Here is a 24,734-nt window from a genome sequence, read left to right on the forward strand (position 1 = left end):
CCTGGGGCATTCTCTGTTGCCTCTAGAACATGGAGAGGAGGAGGCCAGATCCCTCCATCCCTTGTGTCACTCTAGTACTTTTCATTGTGGTTCCTTTGGTCACCTGCTAAAGGAATGTGTACAAACAGCCCGAGGATCCAGCATCACAGGGCACAGCTAGGTGATTCCCTCAACACAGACGATGTGCAGGCAGAGACTTTCTCAGTGACATGCATCCATGCGTTGCTTTCCTGATCTGCACTTTGGCTCGTGCTCAGGTTGTGGACCATCAGATCCGTGTGCTGTCGACAAGCCCAATAGTGATGTGCTGCCTGACATGCCCCGCGCCTCTGTCCAATTCTCCCCTCGACTGATGGTTTCGCCCAAGGGACTTTTAGTGGGTCATCGGGGCTTCCTTCCTTCTTGGTTTCTCTTGTAGCAGAATCCAGGGATTTCCAAAGAGGATTGAGCACATTGCTAACTTTCTTGCCCTTCCCTTTCACAGAGGAATATGATGACAAGCAACCGCTGACCAGCAAAGAGGAAGAGGAGAGGCGCATTGCCGAAATGGGGCGTCCCATTCTGGGAGAACACACCAAGCTGGAAGTGATCATTGAAGAATCGTATGAATTCAAGGTATGCTCACCAACACTGCCCGCGGGGGAGGCCAGGCCCAGCTTGAAACCAAGACTGTTCATAGTGTTAGCAATTTCCAGAACTGGCTCATTAACTTAGAAGCTTTTCAGAGCAGAACCGGAATTGGAAAGTTGGTAGGGAACCAAGAGGTCCTGCAAACCAAACAGTATCAGAACCAGGGTCCAGAGGGTGTCATCTGTCCTGGCACAGGGTCAGGGGTGCCCTGAAGGGAGGACGCTGTCTGAGGGGATAGCAAGGAAGAAGCAAAGGTGAATTCCAAGAGACTTTTCTGGGTGGAAGGAACCAGGCTGTATTTGAGGCAGCAAATAAATCCATCAGAAGCAAAGCGTTCGCACTGCCGACAATTCGGAGGCCTTTGTTCTGGACGGGGGGATGGTAAGCGCTCCCTATAACACATCCATTCCACTGACAAGTTCTCAGTTCTATTTAGTCCTCTTCAGATCCTAGGGCCTCTTAGCACAGTCAACATACCGAAGGTATACAGAGCCTGTAACCAGAGAGTTTACAATTGAGCTGATAAAATTCGATTCCCGGTTCTCTGGATAATGAAAGTCATTTTTCAGAAGTTAAGCAGATGGGCCTTAGGGTGAGCTTAGCATTTTGAGATGAACCTTCCTGTCCATCTTAGTGGCTCCCTCTGCCCCCTATCCCACCTTCCATCCTGCCTTGTCCACACGGCCCCGGCATCTGAGAAGACCCCAGGAGAGCCACACTTGACTTCTGCAGTGGCACATGAAAAGGAACATTATTCTCTGGGTTTCCAGAACCACAAACCCAGAGGGCAGATGTATTTTCCCCACTTGTTTTTCAAAAGCAGACTCTGCTCCTTTGCAAAACCAGAATGAGGGTCCCAAAAGAGAGAAGCAGGCCAGGAACATGGAAGCCTCAGTATTTTACCTTAGATGTTTCATAGCAGTGGCCTCTTTTCCTGTAGCTGGATCCATTAATTATTTTTTAAAATTGGTCCACAAATTGAGGTGCCTGATAGGAGGCAGGTAGGAAGAAAAATGTCTTTTGCAATTAAAGTGTTATTTTTATTTTTTTAATTTTTATTTATTTATTTTTTTAAAGATTTTATTTATTTATTTGACAGAGATAGAGCCAGCGAGAGAGGGAACACAAGCAGGGGGAGTGGGAGAGGAAGAAGCAGGCTCATAGCAGAGGAGCCTGATGTGGGGCTCGATCCCAGAACGCCGGGATCACGCCCTGAGCCGAAGGCAGACGCTTAACCGCTGTGCCACCCAGGCGCCCCATAAAGTGGAATTTTTAAAAGATAAAAATGCAATTAAACTTCCCCCTTCAGGCTGCTACAAATCGCTGTTTCTTTCGCTAATTCGCACGGAAAGGAGAAGTGGAGGAAAAGACTGGGACCAGTGGTTTCTAGGTAGACCCCAACGATCAGAGCTCAGCTGTTGCTGCATCTAGAACCTGCCTTCCTCCACACGTAGGACCGGCACACACACACACAGGTTCCCTCTGATTCCGGGGTACAGATGACTCAGACTGTTTCTATGGACCAGTCTATCCAGATGTATCCAACCTCACTCTTCCTCATGCACCCTCTTTTCACATGGAATCAGAGAGCCTGGTGCAAGCTTGCTCCTCCCCCACCAGAGCTCCATGGGGAATAATTGCATGTTCTCTCCCTTACGGGACAACCTCCACCTTCCGCTTCCACGCACCCATGACTCAGAGGAGCAATCACAGAAACCCTCTGGAGGAAGCGTTGGGTTGGATTCGGCAGGGCACAGTCTTCCAGGCAGCAAAGCTTTCTTGGGTCCAAAGTTCTCTATAGTAACCACTCCAATGACATGATCATTTGAAAGTCCCCCGATGTCTTTACATAAGTTCACTTGCTCAGGGTTCTTCTCTTCCAGAATAGCTTCTACAGACTATTTCCTCCCACCTCCTCAAAGTTCATCAGTAGTGACTGTTAACACAAAAGGGAAATTGGGAGCATGTCCCTGAATTGCCCTCAAATATCAATTTTGGTATGATGCCATTCTTTTAAGAAATTTCTTTTTCTAGACCATAGCTGTTTTAAAGACCTTGTTCAAAGCTCTCAGAACAGCTTAAAGATCCAAATCTGGGTGATACCTCACAGTGTCCCACTCTGCCTTTGCCCCCTGGGTTCTTTACTATGTTGGGACTAAGGGCTTGACTTTCCTAACACCCACTGCTGAGGGTGCGGTTGCCACAACCGCTTCCAGGTCTAGGGCAGTGAGAGCTGATCATTGGCAGATAGGAAACCTCCAGGTGAATATAGATGGACATGTCCAAGTTCAGGGGTCTGAACTTCAAATTCATCTTATTCAGCCCCCCTCCTCCTACAGGTCAAGGGAGGACACATATGCAAATTAAGTCCTAGGAAGAACCCTGGCTATTCCCTAGTCCCCCAGAGTCAACATGATCTAAAGTTTATAATCTGCCCTGGGTTTTTCGTCCACATTCATTTATTTTAAAACTTCATTCTTTAGAGAGATTTCTTGAGGCGTGTCTGTGTGTTTAACTGTTACAGCAGTTTCTCTCTTTCACTGTTTGTCTGCCAGGTGATGGGACTCTCTGCCTTGGCATCAGAACAGACGGCTCCCTTGGGGAGACCTGTTCCGCGTTTCCATGACATTTAGGAAAGATCAAGGTCATTTCTTGTTACATTCTATACAGAACTTTGAACTGGCATCAGCCAAGATACTCAGAGTGCTTGATGAAATGGGGCCCAGTCCAGGGCTTGGGTAAAAAGACACGCTTGTCATGTGCTTCAAGTTACCGTGGCCAGGAGCAGGGACGGTTAGAGCTATTATCCAGGGCAGTTCGAGACACAGGCTCGGGGCAGAAAGGTCACCACCCTGAGGAAACAACCTAGCAAAGAATGATGGTGAAAATACAGAATGGGCCAGCTGGAGGTGGGCCCTTTCGTGCTTATTATCATCTCAGTGTTCAGAGGACTCTTGTTGAACGAACCCACTTGACGTTCTGATTGAGCCCTGGCCTTCCGTACGGGCTGCTCAGATCCCATTTTCCTTATTCCTGGTTAGCTGATGACTTGCTCTCTTCCCAAACCGTAGTCAGTTCAGGTACACTGCATTAAACATGTAAAGAGTTTGACCTCAGACAAATAATATGTGTTTTCTGCCTCTTTGCGATTAGTGGGAAGTCGAGGATGCTCTGACAGTAAGTGTGGGTGTGTGGTAGACTAGTCCGTGTGGTAGTTTCTGGGAAGAGCGGCCTCACGTCCTAAGTGACCCTTTCCCTGTAGTCGCCATGATTTGTGGTAGTGCTTTGGGTGCATCTGCTTGCTTAGTTTTCCTGTGAACGTTTGGCTGTTCCTGCTGTTACCTTAACCGACATTTAGAAAGCTAGAGAGTGCTAATTGTATAAAACCAGGTGCTTAAAAAAAAGCCTAAGAGGAAAAAAAGAAGTCTAAAGAGAAAATAAAGTCTCAAGAGAAGAGTAAAGCATGGGGAAATTCAGGGCAACGCCAAGTGCCATGGGCCCTAAACCCTATGAATTCACCTGTTCTTGTCTCGTCTTTTCTTGTTTGCAAGTGAAGTAGAGTTAGAGTGAATTCTCTAACCGCTGCCAGGCTGCCAAAATCAGTAGCCAAAGAAAAATCTATTTATTGATGATTATGCAGCAGCAATCTTGGGGCTCTGCTGTCTGGCTGCATTTCATTGACAAACAAAAATACAATAATAACAGTTTTTAGTTTCATAATCTCTCTGCCAATTGCGGCTCTTCAGAGATATGTAATGCTGGGCAGGTCATATATTAATTCAGTTGGAGGCAGATGAAGCCAGTAGAAAAGCAAGTCCATAAGGCATTCAAGGGGAAGGGGACGGGCTTTTGCAACACCTGCTGTTCTAAACACGGAGGCCATTCTTCCTTGGCCATTAGGCAGTGAGGGAGGCTCATATCCGCTATGAAGAAATTTCTGTTTCAGAATGGTTCCAAGCAAGGACTATGCTTGTTTGCCTAATCTTGACAGTGTTCGAAATCAACAAGGCCTTAGATTTCCCAAGGCCTTAACCAGCCCAGCAGTTATTATCTTATTCTTTCCAACCTTTCTAGAGTACCGTGGACAAACTTATTAAGAAGACAAACTTAGCCCTTGTGGTTGGGACAAACAGCTGGAGAGAGCAGTTTATTGAAGCCATCACTGTCAGTGCTGGTGAGTGCCTTTTTCCGCATGCTATAAATTACAACTGCCCAAGCTGCGTTCGCTTTTCCTACTGTGACCGCTTGGTCTGTGTCAAAGCACCGAAGAACGTCCAGGGTAAAATGAAAAGAGAAATAAATGTATTTGAGCACACCTGCACATTTCGGAGACTGATTTAGACTTTCTAGATGAAGCAAGTGTCTTCAAACGTGGCATTCTTCTCCATCTACATTGTGTCTTTCTCTCTGGAAATAGATGAGATAAATTTAAAGGCTTTTGTGTCTCTAACTCACACATAGCCAATCACGAGGCTTTGTCTGGAAAATTCCCTGAAGGCAGGAGAAGTAGCCAAGTGAAGGTCACCAAGGAGGCAGCAAACTCCTAGGTGGGAAAAGGGGACATTAAGACCCTTCACCACTTGCATCGGTATCATTTTACACTCTCTTCAACAACGTCTAGCAAATAAGCATTTGCCCGATAGAATCGCATTCTGTTTCTTCCTATACAAGCAAAGGACGGAGTCTTATTTAGGAAAATCCTACAAAAATGAAGTTGTTTTCAAACTCAGGGAGTCAGAGACCCGAGGGAATTAATATAGAAAGAAGCGTCTTTTTCCTGGGTTGTCAAGCCTCGTCCACTGTCCATGTGATTTTATAAAGACAGGAGAAAGTCCCTCTACAAGATTGTGAAAGCAACGGCATTATGGGCTCCCCCGCCCCCCCAGTTCTTCTGCTCCATCTCTACTCGTTCTTTCTAACATTCCCCACAGGTTCATCTTCTGTTGCGGCTGATGAACAAAACTGGAATTTTTTTTTTTAAAGATTTTTTTTATTTTTTATTCGACAGGATAGAGACAGCAGTGAGAGAGGGAACACAAGCAGGGGGAGTGGGAGAGGAAGAAGCAGACTCATAGCGGAGGAGTCTGGTGTGGGGCTCGATCCCGTAAGGCCGGGATCACGCCCTTAGCCGAAGGCAGACGCTTAACCGCTGTGCCACCCAGGCACCCCAAAACTGGAATTTTTTACACAGGGATTCCCACTGTAAAATGTGGAGCCGGCATCACTGGTGGTTGGGCCGTGCCTCCTAGCACAACCCCCTCTTTCCAATCTGCCACGGAATCATCTGGCAGATCTCTGAAGTGCTGTGGGAACAGAGGGTGGTAGAACTTTCGTGCCTCTTCATTATTAGTGCTGTTTATAATCACACTTTGGTTGCTTGAGATTGAGGATACAAAGGAAATGTATGAACATTAAATGGGGGGAAACTGCTTGGAGAATAGATTTGGAATTTACGCGCAAATTCTACTTAGGGGAGGAGAAAACTCCCTGTCTTAGTCCCTCTGGGCTGCCATTACCAAATACCAGAGAACGGTGGTGTGTAACGAGCTCACAGCTCAAAGGGGCCAGAAAAATCCAAGATCAAGACACTTACAGATTTGGTGTCTGATGAGAGGCCACTTCCTGGTTCATAGACAGCTGCTTCTTTCTGTGTCCTCACGTGGAGGAGTGAGCAAGAGAGCTCTCGGAGGTCTTTTTTATAAGGATACCAATCTCATCCATATAGCCTAATCACCTCCCAAAGGCCCCACCTCCTAATATCATCATCTGGGAGACTAGGTTTGAATATATGAATTTGGGGGCGTGGGGGGGCACAGTCTACAGCACTCCCTCATTATGGCTTATGTTTTTCTAGAAATCTAATATTAGTATCTTAGACATGAGCTATGCTCCATGTTCACAGAGACAAAACCCAAAAGGACAAAATTGGCTCAAATAAGAAACTGCTGATGAGGCCAGTTGAAAACATTAAATAAAATTGTTTTATGGGCTTTGATATACCAGAATCAGAACATTAAAAACATTAAAAGCAACATAAACTTCAATGAACCATTCCCAGTGGTTCCCAGGTTTCCTTGGGCTGCAGATATATGAGCCTTTATATAATGGTCACAAGCTGGAGAGCATCCATTCATGTTTCTATATGTCAATTGTTGTTCTTGGCGGAAGAAATACGACCGTGCGTGACACGGACAGTCCTACCCAAGTGGAGCATATGTTCTGCAAAAGGAGAGAGCAAATAAGGCAAATAGGGAAATACGGTGTTTGCATGATCGAGAGCCTGTCGTGGAGAACAAAGTTGTGGAGAGAGACAAGCGTGTGTAGGGGCCGCGTGGGGCTGTGGCCAAGAAGACACCATCGACTGACACATTAACGATGCAGTTTCTTTTCTAGCAGTGGAGTGGGTTTGTGTTGCTTTATTCACACATTCTTGTAACTCCCAGGGACCAGAGCAAACATTTTATGGCCACTCCTTGACAGTGGCAAGGGGCAGCTTTAAACAGTGAGAGAGAGTATGCCAGGCACAAGACCGAAGATGGGATCCCAGTCAGAATAGATAGAGAGTGAAATAATGGTAAGATGCTAATACTCCCTTACTTTAAAGGGGCAGATTTGGGTTTGCAGACACTTTCGTATATAATGTTGAATTAAATCCTCTCCAGATCGTGGGTGATAGGTGTTAGGATTATCCTTATCTTCTAGAATCTGAGCATGGGTGAGGCAGTATTGGCTTTGGAACAGTGCTGTGAGCCCCAGTCTAGCCAATACAGTCCAATGGGCTGCCTACCTCCCTTAAGAGAGGGGGGCTTCAAAATGACGAAAAATTGCTCCCCACCTCTATCTCTTTGAGGGACGCTCACTGGTCTTGTCACCTCTCTGGTGCCACCGGCACTCTCTCGATGGGACAGATTCCTGCCCAAATCCTTTGAAGAACTGTTGTTAATGAATGAAATGTAAAACCTCTCAAATATTCTTATTTGTCATGCAGTATGTTGTGTTTTATGTTTCTAAATGACTGCTTGGGAATAACACAAAATTGCTCAGAAATTTGCAGGCTGCTGGGTAAATTGACCTTATTTACAATTTTGAGACAAAATATCAGAAAAGCAAACCCATATTTTATGGGCACTAAATTACATGAAGGGTAGTTAGAAAGCTCAATATTTGTCATTATGATTAAATTTAAGTGTCTAAAGAATGTTAATATTCTTTAGTTGTTAAATGGACAATAAAAGTAGTAAAGCAGCATTTATTGAAAACAGACTTTCATTGGATTTTAGGATTTCATGGCTAAGGAGTTGAGAATCAGAACCATTTGCCTTATTAAAAATATTAAATTGCTTTTAAACAGCTCTACTGAGAGGCTTTTTCCTACGCAATTTTCTGCGTGAAATTGAGTCTATATATCTTGCTAAACAAAAATAATAATTTTGGAAATAGGATTTTGCTTCTGTTTCTCACTGATTATATTTAAATTAGTTTCAAGGTAACCCCCAGCAGTCCTTTTGTTCCCCTGCTCTTCCTGAACTTCATAGCTCAGTATCTGGGCCTCCAGCGACCATACTGTTTCTGGGAACCAAGTTCGCAGAGTCTAACATTTGAAGAGTACAAGGATTCATGAGACTCCAGAGATTAGGTAGGGATTCAACAGTCCTGTCCCAGCGGTTGTCTTTCTGTCTCCTGGGTGGAATGCCGGGAGCAGCGGCATGCAGCCAGTTAGGCGGCTGTCAGGTGCTTGCAACGCGAGTCCAGTACCATCAGGTGCTTCTCAGATGTGTCAGCAGAAGCACTGAGAAGCGAGGCTAGCGTTCACTGCAAGTCCAGTTTGAATTGTCCCCACGTCCTCCTTGTTTTTTAAAAAAATTCATGTATTTTAGAAGAGAGAGAGTGCACACGCGCACAAGCAGGAGCAGGGTGAGGGGCAGAGGGAGAGAGAATCCCAAGCAGACTCCGCCCTGAGGGTGGAGCCCGATGCAGGGCTCGATCTCATGACCCTGAGATCATGACCTGAGGCAAAACCAAGAGTCCGACATTCAACCCCACCCAGCCTCCTCCCCCCCACTACCACCACAAGTCCTCCTTCTTCCTAGCGTCTCCACCCAGGCAGAATGGAGGGGTGACCTTAAGAAACTGTAGGATGTAGGAGAAACAGATACGTCAAGGAAGAGGGCAGACCACTGGGTAAAGAGAACGAGATACCAATCCTGCCAATTCCACAACCACCACGTTACTGTTCTTCACAACAGTCTGGGCCGTGGTCAGGTGAAGCAGAACGGTTGCAAGCCTGGCTTTGGAGTCAGATGTGTGTGTGTGTCCCAGACCTCCAGAAAGGCTCTGGGTGACTCAGGGCAGATTAGCTCCCCTCTCAATCTCTGTTCCCTCCAATGTAAAGCACAGATAACTGCTCCTCACTCATGGAGTTGCTGTAAGGATTAATCAGGGCAATTGGTATTTTCATGAGGGCCGTCTATACGTGTAGACACCACAACTGGCTATTTGGGAGGCCAGTCTTGTTGAAGAGTCTACAATTGAAGATAACCAAGTTGTGTGTGAGTAGAGTCAATTCAGTTTAGTTACTAAAATGACTAGGTGACTGAACACACTGCTTTTCCCTTTTATAGTGAGAGTCACGCACACACCATTTTATAGGTAAAAAATTGAGATTTAGGAAAACAACATAACGTGCTCAAGAAGCAAAGCTGGTAAATGGCAGGTGCAAGTCAGCCCAGGATTCTCTCTTGTGTAAAGAATGCACTCACCTGCTGTACCTGGGGGCTGAGTGTGTGCCCGTGCACACACACGTGGACACACATATAGAAGACACATACGCACACATACTCTGATACACACGGACATGCAAGTGTGTGTGCAAACATGCGTGAACACACAGACACACATATACCCAGACATACGTGTGCGCACGCAGACACACACGACACACGCACAGAGATATGCACATTATCTTATATAGCATGTATCTTTATTCATTTAGACAATTGAGCCACAGCTTAAAATATGAAGGGCTTTTTTCCTTTAACATTCATTCAGCCTCCTTAAGCCTTGTTCATAGGCCCCCACGGAGGATACCAGCCAGTTCCCTGCAGAACCAAGGGAAGCATTTGTTTGCCTTCATGCATCCGTAGACTTCTCCTGGCCACTAATTTGTGACATTCTTTAAAGAAAGGCAACAGGCTGCCCTCTCTTGTCCCTGATAATTTAGGGATCCAGCACTAAGGATTTTTCTGAAATTCTTTTACTACTTCTGACATAGAGTTTGCCTATCTGACAGTGTCTACTGGCATTCTCATAATGAAGGAACACCTCAAAGTGGCAATTAATTAATTAATTAATTAATTAAAGGCCTTTTTGTGGTCTTGGTTCTGTCTCTGACCAACTGTAAAACCTTAACAGAGCATTTCACCTTCCTGAATTTTCGTTTCAGCAGCGGCAGAATGAGAGGGTTGGACTAGGCAAGTTCTAAGATCCCATCTAGTATCGAAATTTGGGAGCTCTGTCAGTGGCCGGTGTCGTTCTGCAGTATCCCTGATGACACTGTGCTTCGTGGCCCACCTGATTTGGGCACAGACCCGTCAACTCTTCCCACCCGCCCAGCTTGCGTAAGTTAGGGATTAAGCACAACAGCAGCATACAGTCCACATCCGTTCTCCTAGAAGGAAAGGAAGGAAGGTGTAGCCTCAAAAAAACTAAGTGGGATGATGCTTCGAAAGCGCCTAATTTTCTTCTTGCTCCTTAACTGGAAAGGAGAAAGGCCTGTGAAATGCTCTACGGTAGAAAGGCAGACGTTCCAGGTGAGGCCAGGCTGGTAGATGCAGAGGGCCCATCCACACTCCCCCTGCTTCACAGGAGATTACAGCCAGAGACCGGACTTCAGCACGTAATGAGGGCACGCTCTCCCAAGTCTGGAGGCTGGTTTGGTGTGGGGGATGCTTCTGTCAGCAGCTTATCATCCATGCATATGCTACGTGGAGAAATAAGTGCTATCGATGAAATTCAATTATTTAATAGCAAAAACTGTCAGCTTGATGGTGCCCCAGACAATAATTCACTAGAAAATACTGTCAACCTGAAGACTGACCCACTCCATGAGCTGAAATAATAAGCAATAAAAATGGTGCCTCAAATGAGGTTTACGGGATTGCCATGCAACCTGGTCGAAGCAGGAATCTTTCTAGCATCTTTTCTATTATTGAACATCATTACAGAGAAGACACTCTCATTACTTAATGTGTTAACCCTGGCTCATTTGAAAATCCTGTTTAAGCAGTTAGAAAAAAGTGCTGCTGGGTCAAGTTTGGCACAGCCTCGGTGTAATTAGAAGAAGAGGAAGGAAGGAAGGAAGGAAGGAAGGAAGGAAGGAAGGAAGGGCAAGCAAAGTGGAGGGAGAGGGTGCTAGAGATCAGTAGGAGTTTTCATTTTGCCCTGTTTCTTATGTGACTATTCAGATTCTTAATTATCGTTTATCTAAAAATCATAAGCTGACTTGTTCATTTCATGAACAAGGGTGCTCTCTTCGTGCTGGTTGCAGTAGGTACAACGGCCTTAAAGAAAGTCTATCAAAGATCTTTGTATGAAATTGTGGCTCATGTTCTGCTTCAATAATGCCATCATTTACCGACTATCTTCTACGTGGCCAATGCTCTATTATTTCTATTCCTCACAGCTATACCCTGAGGTAAGTTTTTCCCCCCCCTGAGTTGGTAACTCTGAGGCCCAGGGTGTTTATAGAAACATGTTGAGTCAGGGTCACACAACCAGCAAGTGGCCAGCTAGAATAGGAAGACCCATCATTGTGAGTCCAAAGCTGGTAAGCTTTTAGCGGAAACCCTGGATGTCCCTTCTACAATCTTAATTCAGGTCTTAAGTGGCCAGATTCAAACGAGTTAATTCAGGAGAAAGGGACAGTGTTGATGAGTCCTTTACTCTCAGTTACACATGGTGAAGTTAAGGGTTTGGAACTAAGTGTGAAAGCACCAGACAGAGGTGCAGAAGGACCAGAAAGAACACCAATTGTGGAAAGTGGACAGGATCAGTCACTGCAAGGTTAATCCCATCAGGAGGAACCCAGAAGCCCTTCCAGATTCTTTTTGCTGTCTTGGAACTGTATTTATAGCTACTGCTAGAAACCATGTCAGATCTTTGGAAACAAAAAGAATCCATGCCCATCCTTTTTCTTTTTTTTCTTTTCTTTTTTTTTTTTTTTTTTTTGAGCTCCTGCTGTTTCCTGGTGGTATGAGTAGTTATTCAGGTAGCTTTTTCATGCTCCGAATCACTAGCGTGCTAGAACTAATAGGAATAACAATTATTTTATATTCTAACAGGAGATGTGAACGACACAGCTGTCATCCAACTTGGTTTTCGTTCCTTTTCTAGTATACCGCTAAAATATTCGCCTTCATGATGCTAGTGCACGTAACATGGGTGACAAAGCTTTTCACGTAAAAATTATATGTTGGAATCTTTGGCTTCTCTGGAGACTTGAGTTCAAGGGGTCAAAGACCCACCACCTAGTTGGATAGCTCTAGACAAGTCCTCTCATTTCACATGTGAAATTGGGGGATTGGACTAGGTGACCTCTGTCTCTGGAACATGGAAATGCTAGAGAGTTCTCTGAAGGACCCTTCCTTTTCAGCAATAAATGTCCACTTGCTTTCCCTGGTCTTACTCCTTGAAATTTAGGGCTCTGGCTTTAATCAAGTGGAATACCTGCTTTATAGTACCTGGTAGATAAATTGGGTAATTACGCCAACTCGACTAAAGCTCATTTAAGACATCTAATGCTTAAGACATACTGTCTGATGGTCACATTAACTAAATTCAGTAGCTGCTCTTCCTTGCTTTGAAGTCGATATTAAGAAAGGAAAGCTTCTTTAACTTTTTATCAGAGCCCTTTTCAAAACTGCCTTCACTGGATTATAATTTAGTTACAGTTTTAATTTTTATCTTTAAAATATAATATTTGAAAAGTATTATTCTCTCTTTCCTTAGAGTTAGAATAGTTATTCATGATGTCACTCACTATAAAGAAAACATGATCAATTCTTACTTTAGTTAAAAGAAAAGAAGTTTTTCCAGCAAATTATTTTTATCACTTCTGCAGTTAGAAAATCATAAGTGTATATAATTCAATGTTTTTTTAATTTGCTCTGGCCATCAGAAAGCTTACTCGATTTTTTTTTTTTTTTTTTTGCCTGAGTGGTCAGGATTAACTCAATTCATATGTCTGAAAGCACCCTTCATTTCTGCTTTCTTCAGACATTTGTGTCCCATTTTATCTTAAAGTATGTTATGCTCTATTAGTAAGTACAGACCTGTTCAATCCTCTAAAAAGTAGTAAGAATCTAAATTAAAATCCTTTTTTTGTTGTTTTAAATAATAGCAAATCGGTCCTGTTAACCATTATTTCCCTAGCACTTAGGGCATTGTTCAGCAGTGATAAGTATTTGTGGGAAGAGAATGAATGAATTTATGTGTCAATGTTTTTCAGTCCACATGTAACTGGATTAAAAGCCTGTTTTCACCACATCATACGCTATGTCTGATCTAGAAGAAAATCTGTGTAAGTGCACACTCTCACACACGCATATGCCATGTTTCAAAAAGTTCCAGACAGGCGTAATTCATGTATGATGAATACATATACACGGGACATGCCGGTACTCAGATGCACGTATTTGTACACTTAAAATGCTATTTTTGTACATGCAGATTGGATCTGCAAGTCTATATTTAACTGTGGCCTTGTCCATCAGTTTTCTTAGCGAAATTTTACTGGTGTTTAGCTGATCATCACAGTGCTAACCGAGAAAGAGGAAAAGCAGAGGGCATGAGGAAGGAAGGGTTATAGTGCGCTGCAGAGAGAAGACTATCTGGGGCCATATTGGTAGGTAGGCAAGGCGACTCGGGAGTATCTATTGACTTAAAAATGTCAGTGGCAGCAGGACACAGTGTTGAATCAGGGAGCTTCGACTCTGTTTCCAAAGGAGGCAGGCCAGCGACCCAGGGGCGGGAGTACAGGAGGGCGGGGGAGACTAGCAATTATCTTCTGGCCCTTGGATATGCTCTAGCTGGTATTTCTGAAAAGAATATTGGCTCGTTGAGCTGTTTTTCTCTTAAATTGCTTATTACAAAATCTTGAGGAAAACACTGCGCTGAAGGGCTCCAGAATGATTCAGCGCTCTTATTTGCAAGCCTGGAGTCACATCTCTGAGGCAGCTTTTGTGTGGGGAGGCGGCGCTCAGCTCTGCAAACAATGCGCCATCACTGGGTCCCGTAGCTCTTTTGTGGGCATCACAGCCACTGCGCTGTGAATACAGTTTTAGTGTTTGCTTACAAATCAATGCTGGAGGCATGGGGTGGGGGGCTTTTCTTCCCCAGGCAGGAGCCTTTGTACACTGTTTTCAGTGGGGGAAACATGGCAGCATAATCCAAAGAGGTGGGAGGAGGAGAAAACATCGCTACCCCCCACCACAAACACACACCCCAAAGGCAGAGGGGAGCCTCCTAAAGGGACTTGCAGCATTCATTCTTGCTGTTCACAGTCTGCTCTCTTGATAAAGACCTTGTCATTCTGATTCCTGCAACCAAAAGCCACTTATCTGAACCAACAGGCTTTGACATCACCCCCTGACCCCCCAGCCCATTCATCTCTCCTGCCTTGCGGTTGCCTGAACACATCTGGCTGGGGGCTGTGTCTTAGGTCCTGTTAGAGCATCTTAGACCAGAATCCAGCACAGAGCAAAACAAGAGCTTACTGCTCAGCTATTCCAACTTCCCCTTATTTTGATAAAGAAACTGAAACCAGAGAGGGGACGTGTCTCATCCAAGGTCACACAGGACCTGTTTTAGAATCCTTGGTTCTTGCCAAACTTTGCAGCATTGTTTTCGTTTTTCTTTTCAAGTTGGCATTTGCAGAACCAGCCCCTTAGCACTTATTCCATCCATGCCTGTCCCCTGATCTTCCCTAAGGACCTCTGAGCAAAGACCCAGACTTTCCTGAGCCAACTACCTAGCAGCACTGAATGAGTGAATGGTCTCACCACTGGTGGACGGTTTCCTAATCACACAAGCCTCATGGCAACCCTGTGCAGTTGGTGTTCACAAACCCATTTATGAGATGGGGAAACAAACTGGGATTCTGACCCCAACACACAGGTTCTGATTCCAGGCTCAATCCTCCTTCCATCTTGTCACACTTGTGCCTCCTGGAGTTTAATGCTTGTAAGCCATAGGTTTATTCTTATTCGTCATACTGTGCTCTTGCCTCAGGGCCTTTGCACAAGCTGCCCCCCCCCCCCAGCCCCAACCCAAGGAAGGCTTTCCCTCTGTCTGGTTGTTCTCACCATTAAGGTCTCAGCTCACAAGTCACCTCTTCGGAGGATTTTCTCAACCACCCACGCACAAGTACACTACTTGACTTGTTATTTGTCTACATTTCTAATGCCTAGAACTGTGCCCGACACATAAATCATAACCAAATATTCACTGGAACAAAATGAATGGTACAAGTAAAGTCACTCTTTCAACCACTCCATTCCCTTTGAAGATTCGCTGCAGATATCGGTCCGGGTGAGGGGTTCAGCCTAGGCTTATGGTACAAAACAGTGATTTAAGATATTTTTAGAGTTCCGTCCTATAAACTTAATAGCATTTGTTGCATGCTTTAAGCAGATGAGAAAAACAGGTCATAGACCTACAGATGATGAGAGGGAAAAGATATTTTTAAGATGGTTTATATGGAAGAAAACTGCCACAACAGCTCCATTCAAGGTTATTATTTATGAGAGACTAAAAAGCCACCGGCAGACAGACTTGATTGTCAACCTCCACTGTAGTCAGCCTGCCCTCTAGGAAAAGTGCACATGAGCAGTGAGGGAATGGAGACGCTCTGTCTGAATGAGCCCATCCTCCGTCCAAAACAGGTTGTACTACGTATAAGCATATAACCTCTCTTAAAAATCTCATTTATCTTTTCATCCGCACTAAGGAGTTAGCAATGGCTCTCCTCCGTTTCCAGGAGACAAAGCACATCAGGATCCTTGAAGTGCCCGAGAACATGGAAATCACTGAGGTCCCTTTGTTGTCAGTGGCAGGCCTCTTTCCTAGGGGCTCACTGAAAATCACAACAGAGAGAAGGGAACCCAGGCAAGCAGATGAGGGGTGCCGAGTCGCTGCAATCGCTCTGGATTGTGTAAACCAAAGCCACGATTAGAATCTTAGACACTCAACTTACATCACCACTTTGCCAGCACATCAACTCACAAGCCTCTCGGTCAGAACAAAATCTCATCAGGTGATCCCGCGACCGGAAAGGCAGGCAAGCAGCAGGGGGTGCTGGGGGTGGGGAGCAGCTGCTGAAGAGCTGGACTCCTTCTGTTGGTTATGCGGAGAGACAGACGTTAGCCACCAGAATGAAAGGGAGCCCACTTCTCAACAGGGCCAATATAAACCAACCAGAGAGCATTTTGCCTAAGATGAAAGGAAAATCAGACTCTTGGGAAAGAAGAAACTAGAACCATCCACTCATTCCCCGAAAGAGCATTCAGCATTTTATACATGATACATGCAGGGGTGCCAGGGTGGCTCAGTCGGTTAAACATCCAACTCTTGATCTCGGCTCAGGTCATGGTCTCAGGGTCATGATCTCAGAGTCGTGAGATCAAGCCCCGCATGGGGCTCTGCAGTCAGTGGGGAGTCTTTGGAGATTCTCTCTCTTCCTCTGCCCCTCCCCCCACTGGTGCACACATGCACATGCTCTCCGTCTCTCTCTCTCTCTCTCAAATAATTTTTTAAAAATGATTTATGCAGAGGATTATTTTAAGAAGGGTATTATTTTGGGCATCTGGGTGGCTCAGTTGCTTGATCGTCAGATTCAGGTCATCATCTCAGGGTTGTGAGATCGAGCCCTGAATTTGGCTTCATGCTCAGCACGGAGTCTGCTTGAGATTCTCTCTCTTCCTTTGTCCCTCTCCCTGCTCTCTCTCTCTCTCTCTCAAAAAAGGGGGGTAGTTATTTTCTAATTAAACTTTCCTAAAACAATGCCAAATGAGCTTAGATTTTATCAGAATGGATCTCTGCTGGACAAAGCACAGAGAATTTTTTCCTCTGGAAACAGTGGGTCAAGTGATTTCAGTGAAGTGGTGGAAAGAGGTTTAGCTCTCATAAGCAAGTCACTTAAACTCTTCGAGCCTTGGTTTCATCTTTAAATGGAAAAGTAATACCTACTTGAGCAGCTTGCTAGGAGGATGAAGATTAGGTGGCATGGATATATTTACCCACGTGCATGAGGATAAGCGCTCTGTAAGGGAACCTGAACTCTTAGCTTATCACAGCAGCATCTTAAGAGAATCTGGGCGGTCTCTAGGCTGTTCTGTATGTGGGGCAGGCTTTAGTACACATCTAACCTTATGTAAATTTCAGCATTTTCCTAGGACATAACATTGAGCTGTTTGTTGAAAATTACAGGGTTATTGCTGCCCAAACAGCTCCTCTGAAGCTCAACTGCCTACACTCTAGGAGGCTAATTCAGACGCAGCTGCTGATATTTACACAGTGTTATCAGAGCCCTCTGGCCGATCTTAGAACCTGGTGTGCTCACAAACCACCCACTATAACTAAACCATCGAAACTAGCAGGAGGCATCTACACTTGCTGAGTATTAGTTCTACTTGTTGAAGGTTTATTTCTTAGGTGCTCAGGACTGTAAGGAATATGCTTCCTTATTACAGAGGCCTGAAATTCTATTAATCCTACAATCAATAAAGGGTAAGAGTACAGTGAATTTCAAGATATTTAGCCAGACTTGGAGTTATTTTGCAAAAACAAAGCTTGGGACAAAACCACATGACTAATTATGTCAACCTACAATCATTTAGGAACACTCAGTTCACACAGAGGAAGTCTTAAAAAGAGAAAGCGGCTAAGCTACGCAGTTGGTTTTCAGCTTTAAACTGATTCGTTTTGCTAAAATCAAATTTACATGGAACTGGAACTCCTTAATGGATCATCTTTCGTTTTGACACTGGCCACGCTTGCTGAGAAATATTTCTGACACAGTAGCTATCTCTTGCATCAACCACCCTAATAAGGTCCACAATGGCCTAAGCTGGTAAGGTTTCTGTTCTTTCATCCAGGGGTTCATTTGTTCCAGACAAGGTGGAAAGTTATTCAGAGAGAGTGAGTTGGCTTCTTGTGTCCCTTCCAGCACTGACTCACATCACAGGTCCCTAGCCCCCCAAGTATGAACTGAAACCAGCACTGGTCCTATAGAGCAGAATGGCCCATAGCTGTCTCTGGCTTGGAATTGGGGGATGGGGATAATTAACAGGGTCTCCGTAGGTGTCCTCTCCATCCCAGAACAGGCCAGCAGTCCGAGTTACAAATCGATAGCAATCTTGAACTCACATTTCATGCACACTGGTGTTGCTATCCAATGCATTTATTTATCTAGGGACATAGAATGAAAACTAGAGACCAGTCAAGTATCCAGGAGTAAACTACATACACTTAGATGTGGGCATGCAGGTGCACTGTATTCTAGACATCGAGTGTCTGCACTAACTCAAATCCCCACTAGGTAGTGAAGAAGGACCTCTCGGTAAACCGCTAGGCTTGCTCCAGGCCTTTGCCTGCAGGGACTAGGGCAGTAAGACTAGAGACCAACAGCAAGCTTCACACCATCCCCAAGGACGACTAGCTTCCCAGGGACTTTTTCACATTCCAAATACATTTCAAAGAAAGCTTCAAGAAGGAAAGTTCTTAGAAAGAGCTGGCATGGTATCAACATTACAGGTATTCTAGTAACAGTTTTACTGTACTGAAAAGACAGTAAGGAGTCACTTCTCTTGAGGAACATAATAAGCACAGATTAAACATTGTACATTGTGGGGTGCCTGGGTGGCTCAGTCAGTTAACCATCCGACTCTTTTTTTTTTTTTTTAAAGGTTTTATTTATTTGACAGGGACAGCCAGCAGAGAGGGAACACAAGCAGGGGGAATGGGAGAGGAAGAAGCAGGCTCATAGCGGAGGAGCCCGATGTGGGACTCGATCCCAGAACGCTGGGATCACGCCCTGAGCCGAAGGCAGACGCTTAACGACTGCGCTACCCAGGCGCCCCATAACCATCCGACTCTTGATTTCAGCTTAGGTCATGATCTCAGGCTCACGAGCTCAAGCCCCGTGTCAGGCTTGGTTCTCCGTGCAGCACCTACTTAAGACTCTCTCTCCCTCTCCCTCTGCTCCTCCCCTTTGCCCCCCCACCCCATAAAATAAATAAATATTAAAAAAAAACAAACATGGTGTCCCAAGAAGTCAGTCACGCTAGTATGGGAAATGGAAGACAGGAGCTAGAAATGGCATTGAAAGATTTGTTGCTTTATAGGTATAAGTAAGCTATAGGTAGGACAGTGTGTGAGGTGGCTACCAAAAGCCCAGTGTGTACATTAATGAGAGTGAATAGTGTCCAGAATGCAGAAGGTAGAAGGCCTTCCCTGATGCAGGTGAGTTAGGTGTCTCTTAAAGTTACACTCAGCGCCACGCGTCATATTCTAAAAAAGAAGGATGACTTGGCGCTCAGAGGAGCACGGCCAGCCTGATGAAGAAACGTGGAGCGAGGACTGAAGTTAAAATGGGAGTAGCTGGCAGCAACTGCCTGAAGGAATGGCCTGCGGAGCAAGACTGGACCTATTCCATATGGCCCACGGTGCTCCGGGACTTGGGCAAACAAACGGAACCTACCAGCCAGAGCCGCTAAAACTTGGACTGTGAGATCATGAACTCTCTAGTAGCTAAGACTCTCGAGTGTGGCACGGGTGACCATTTGGTAGACAGATTTTAAAGGAATTCATGTGGTTTTTTTTATTTAATATTTTTTATTATATTATGTTTGTCACCATACAGTACATCCCTAGTTTCTGATGTAAAGTTCCATGATTCATTAGTTGCATATAACACCCAGTGCACCATGCAATACGTGCCCTCCTTAATACCCATCACCATGTTAAGCAGGGAATTGACCTTAGCAAGCTCTGAAACCCTCCCAGTGCTTTAAGTCTAAGTATTTTCTAATACCCACATTTCATTTGATAAAAGCAAATGCCTGCATTTTTTTTTCTGTGTTTTGACAATGCACAGATCTAGAAATCTGAGTAAATTGTGTTTTGAGATCTCTCTTGATAAGGAATTATCTTGCAATATACCTGGTGGAAAAATTGCTGATATCTTCTATTTTTCGTCAGAGAATATATAAGTAAGTACTTCCCAACCATTAGGTTATAGGAAAATGTTTATAGCACTTCTCCAAAATCCAGAACAAGAGGTAAATTCTTGTTTGGGGATGAATCTTTGGGTTACTGAATTTAGTGACATACAGAAACTGTTATGAGTGGGAAGAGATGAATAAATGTTTTCTCACTGAAAATAAGATACAAATGCATAAAAGGGGAAATGGAAAGAATTTTTTTTAGATCCCTGAGTGAGCAAGACAGTATAAGCCACTGGGTTCAACTCAAGCCTCATGTATCAAATGAGAGAGGAGAGGGAGGGAAAGATACAAGAAATCTAGAGAACAAGAAATTCAATCAAATCATAGTTTGTCATATTTCCTCTTAAAATGAGGAGGGATGAATTTGCAGATTGCTAAGGTTTCATTCATCTTAAACATATTATGATTCTGTCAGTACCTTTGAAAGCAGAGAAATGGAAATCTACAACTGAAGAGAAGAACTTTTTTTGTAATTACTGTTTATCAGGTTACAAAAAAAAATGTGATAGCTATGGGGGAGAAATCCCCTTCAATTAAGTAAGCTTGTTAATTTGTTTGAAGGCAAAAAATCTTCGTGCTCAGAAACTAAAGGGACACAAAATCAAATCAACCCCAGTTGGAAAAAAAGGAATAAAATTTCATAAAGAACTTAGGCCCCAAACAATGTGTGTTGAATGTAGAAAACCACTGTAGTGATCTGGCTTCATGGTTATTAATTTGTATATTACGTGGGGCTGTCAAGTAACACTTGCTGGGCTCGGATCATATGGACGACAGTGTGGTTGGCTGTCCTTTATCCACTCTGTCATCCTATATCCACTCTGTCACACTCCTGGAAAGCATCTGATCATTCTTATTATTCCTTAGTTGGAGGGAATACTCATGCAAAATAAAAATGGACTAATTATGAGTAAATACCTAAAAGTAATTGAAAGTCAGACCCTTCCTCAGATTCATAGCAACATGCATTCCCCAAACTGCTCTCCATTACAGACTTGTGACAATGTAGTCCAGTTTCCCAAATTCAAGAGTGAAGAGCTAGATGTAAACCAGGGTGTTTGATTCAAAACTACACGGTTGACCTTTGACAATGAGAAATGGAAATGAGAACTTGCTCTACTCAAGTAGATTCCAAAATGGTCACAGCCATGATGCCCTCCATTTATTTGTTTTCTGTGTTTAGTTTGTCCCCAAGGTCTTGAGAAAGATCGTGTGGCTGACTCTACCAAAAATGTATCACATCTAGAAAATAAGTTACAATACAAACCTGGTGCATCAGTGTTTTCAAATTCCTAAAATAGGCAACATTGTATCTATATAGCACCAGGCATTAAAAGTATTCTCAAAGTCAGACTTCCAATCAAAATGTGATTGATGCTATATTCAACTTGCTTCAACAAGACAACATGTGTAATACAATGTTCCCTGGGCTGTGAGATCAAATCCCAACTCAGCCATTTACCAACTACGTGATTATTTTAGAAAGTCACATAAACTCTGAACTTCAGGATTTTCGTTTGTACAATGGGATTAATAATACCTACCTGGCTGCATTATTGTAAGGATTAAATAAGATCAGGTATGTGAAAAAGTTTAGTTTAGTGCCTGTCACTGAAGAGACACCCTATCATGTTCCCTCTCTCTGTTCCTTTCTCCCTTTCTTTTCTTAAAACCAAGCGGCTTGGGGAAGCAGTGGTGATAATGACTCATTCAACCAGAATATGGATTCTGTGAAACCAGGATACTCAGATCGTATTGATTTACTGCCCTCCTTCTGACAAGTAACAGTGATGGACTATGGCACAGCTGTCTGTAAAGGGGTTCACAGTTTTACAAAAGACTTTCACATTTCCTCTTCCGGTGCTCACAACAGATCGGTAATGGGGGAGTTAGGAAATTCAGTTGACAATTGAGGAGCTGAGGCTCAGGAAGGTCAAGTCCTGCTCCCAGACAAGCTCTGAGAACTAGAAATCGTGTTAAGTCTTCTGACCTAAGTGTCCACTACACCTCAGTCGCCTTTTTTCCGGTCATCAAAGCTCTCCCTGAGGCCAAACCCTGAGCCCCTCCGGTGGGATGCACACTAACACCTGGTCTACATTAAATGCTCGGTTATGTGCCAAGTGCAGGGCTCCCTTTCATGATCAATTGTGCCGGTGCCGCCTTTGTTCTCATGCTCCAGAGCGGGGTCAGTGCCAAGTTCTGTTATGGCAGTAGTTGAAGTGATGCTCTCTCTCTCTTCTGTCGGTGGTTTGAATGATTTGGCTATTTTTGGAGTTATCCTTAGCAAGTCCAACATATCTCAAGGAAACCATAGGAAGGACCACGGGAAGGATTAATCGAATGCAGCTTGTTATCTTTCCATTAGGGGAATCCATAAAGCTGAAAAGAAGAATTCTGAGATAAGAAGATCCTTCGCTTGGGATCCTATAAAAGGCCCCCCTCCCCCAACTTGCTTGTTTCTTTGCTAATGCAGAGGAGGGACTTGAAAGGATTACGCAGCCTCCAGTCAGCCTGAGCTGCGCACGTACAGAACTGGCAGATTACTATCTGTGCCGTCACAGAAAAGAGGCGCCAGATGTTTTGTTTTTGTTTTTTATCTTCCACTGCTCTTTGCAAGGAACAAACTTTAAAGTATAGTCCTGATGGTGATGGATGAACATCGTATTTCTTTTTCCTTCTCCAAGACAAAGTAATTGTGCACCATACATGGCAGTCAGCGGTCATCTTTAATATTTAAATGGCATCTGAGTTGGAGATTAAAATGTATAAAGAACAGTGTGATCCCAGGGAAGAGGATAGGAAGCCATTTCTACTTTCAAATGTAATAAAACAGATGGGCCTCCCATCTCAGACTTAAGTGCTAAAATATTTCAGATACCTCGTAATGCTGGAAACCTACAGAAGGAAATTGCTCGGTCTCTCTGTCCCTCTCTCTCTCGCACACACACACTTATTTTGCATTGTACACGTATAGATCATGAAGATAATTCCAGAGGACAAGATTAAATTTTGTTTCTAGACTGCAACCTCAGGACACAGCACATTGACTAAGCAATTAGGTAATGACAGGGAAACACAGGATAATCCTAACTGGAGGACAATAACACTCACCACCGTGCTCATCATTACCTTGAACTATCCTCACTGTGAAGAGATGATCTAATTACTCCCTTGCACGTCCCTCATGGGAAAGGTGTTATTATTTCCATCTTGAAGACAACTATAATGTCTACTCTTGATTTATAAGTGTCATTTCTTCTGAGAAGCTTCGCTATTTGCTTTCTTGCTCGGTTTCACAATGAGTCTTAGACACCCCAAATTAAGTAATTTTGTAGAATTACAGGCAGAATGATCTGTTTCCATAAATGATTAAAATTCAGCGTTTTCCAAATTGTCTTAATCATATACCCTATGAAGTTATAAAATGTCCAAAAATACAGAATATAGGAACTTATAAGGATCATATACAAAATAAATATAACCGTAAAATCTGGTGCTTTCCCTGAGCTTTTGTAGGGTACGAGCAACTCTCTCCTCTCTGGGATGGGGAGTAGGGGAGGAGAGAAGGTAGAGGATGGATTAGCATGATTCCCCTCTTCCTCTTTCTCTCCAATAACTGAACCTGAACAACTGCAGCCTTCACAGTAAGTTCTTCCTGGAGCTAAAGCATAGGGTGAAAGGGAAATGGGAAGAAAAGTAGAAGGAGGAGCAAAGAAGCAATGGATGAGCAAACAAGAAGGGAATGGGTAATAGAAACACTGAATGGCTGGCCTTAAATATCCCTGTCATGACACAGGAGGCTTCCGAAGGGACTGTGTTAGTTTGCCAGGGCTGCCATAACAAAAAAAGACCACAGCCTGGGTAGCTGAAACATAGAAATGTAGTTTCTCACAGTTGAGGAAGATAAATGTCCCAAGACCAAGGTGTGGGCAGGAAGGTGTGGGGGGGCTTGGTTTCTCCGGAAGCCTTTCTCCTTGATTTGGGAGAAGAGCTGTCTTCTTGCTGTTTCTTCACATGGTCTTTCTTTATATGCAGGCATCCCTGGTGTCAATGCACCCCAGTATCCACCCTCCTCTTACAAGGACACCAGCCTGATTCAGTTAGGGCTCCACCCTAACAGCCTCATTTTAACTTCTCTCTTTAGCCCTATTTCCAAACACAGTCACATTCTGAGCTTCGGGCTTCACCAGGTGAATCTGGGGGAGATAATTCAGCCCATAACATGGGCTTTTATTTAAAATCATCTCCTGCTTTCAGGCAAAATATTAGAAATATGTAATAACCATACAGCATGACACTACGGGAAACAGCTATTAAAAGGGAAACTGAGGCACATTAAAGCTTTTAAGAGTTTATTTGAACAAATAATGTATTCAAATCAGGCAGAGCCAAACCACAGTGTTTTAGGACAGGAGCGAGGGGAAAGGCTTTTGTAGAGCAGAGGCGGAAGCAAAGCGAGGAAATTTTAAGTGGTTGCCTTACTTGGCAAAGCCTAGGTGGCTGCTTGGGATTGGTTGCTCTAAAATTGTGTTTTCTCAGATACGAGTGTATTTACTGAAATGGATGTGGCTTAGGTTGGGATTTGCCTTCACAGATCAGCAAGGCATTAGAGCCACCTCAGACTAAGGGCCTCCATCAGTCACTTCAACATGGTCGACAATGCTTTTCAGCCGCCTGACTTCAGTTCCCGACCTACCTTAGTCTCCAGAGGTGATTCTGTTCCTCTCCTGGGGGCTTCCTCCCAACACTGCTCTGGAGACAGTCCAAAACCTCAAAGGGGAGGCTGTTTTCTCCACAGATTCCCAAAGTTTGTTTGCATAATAA

At 44.1% G+C, this 24,734-nt stretch overlaps 1 protein-coding gene across 14 annotated transcripts in view; it reads left to right on the plus strand.

Annotated features, from left to right (window-relative positions):
* SLC8A1 (solute carrier family 8 member A1) overlaps positions 1 to 24,734 on the plus strand; it is a 383,135-nt gene that overhangs the window by 314,433 nt on the left and 43,968 nt on the right. For all 14 annotated transcript variants that reach the window (XM_057309330.1, XM_057309326.1, XM_057309325.1 and 11 more), the window contains 2 exons: positions 485 to 615; positions 4,705 to 4,804. In XM_057309330.1, the coding sequence (XP_057165313.1) occupies positions 485 to 615; positions 4,705 to 4,804 (231 nt within the window). The remainder of the gene's footprint in view (positions 1 to 484; positions 616 to 4,704; positions 4,805 to 24,734) is intronic.

This window comes from Ursus arctos, unplaced genomic scaffold, assembly GCF_023065955.2.
Source record: "Ursus arctos isolate Adak ecotype North America unplaced genomic scaffold, UrsArc2.0 scaffold_8, whole genome shotgun sequence".
In the NCBI taxonomy this organism is placed as follows: Eukaryota; Metazoa; Chordata; class Mammalia; order Carnivora; family Ursidae; genus Ursus; species Ursus arctos.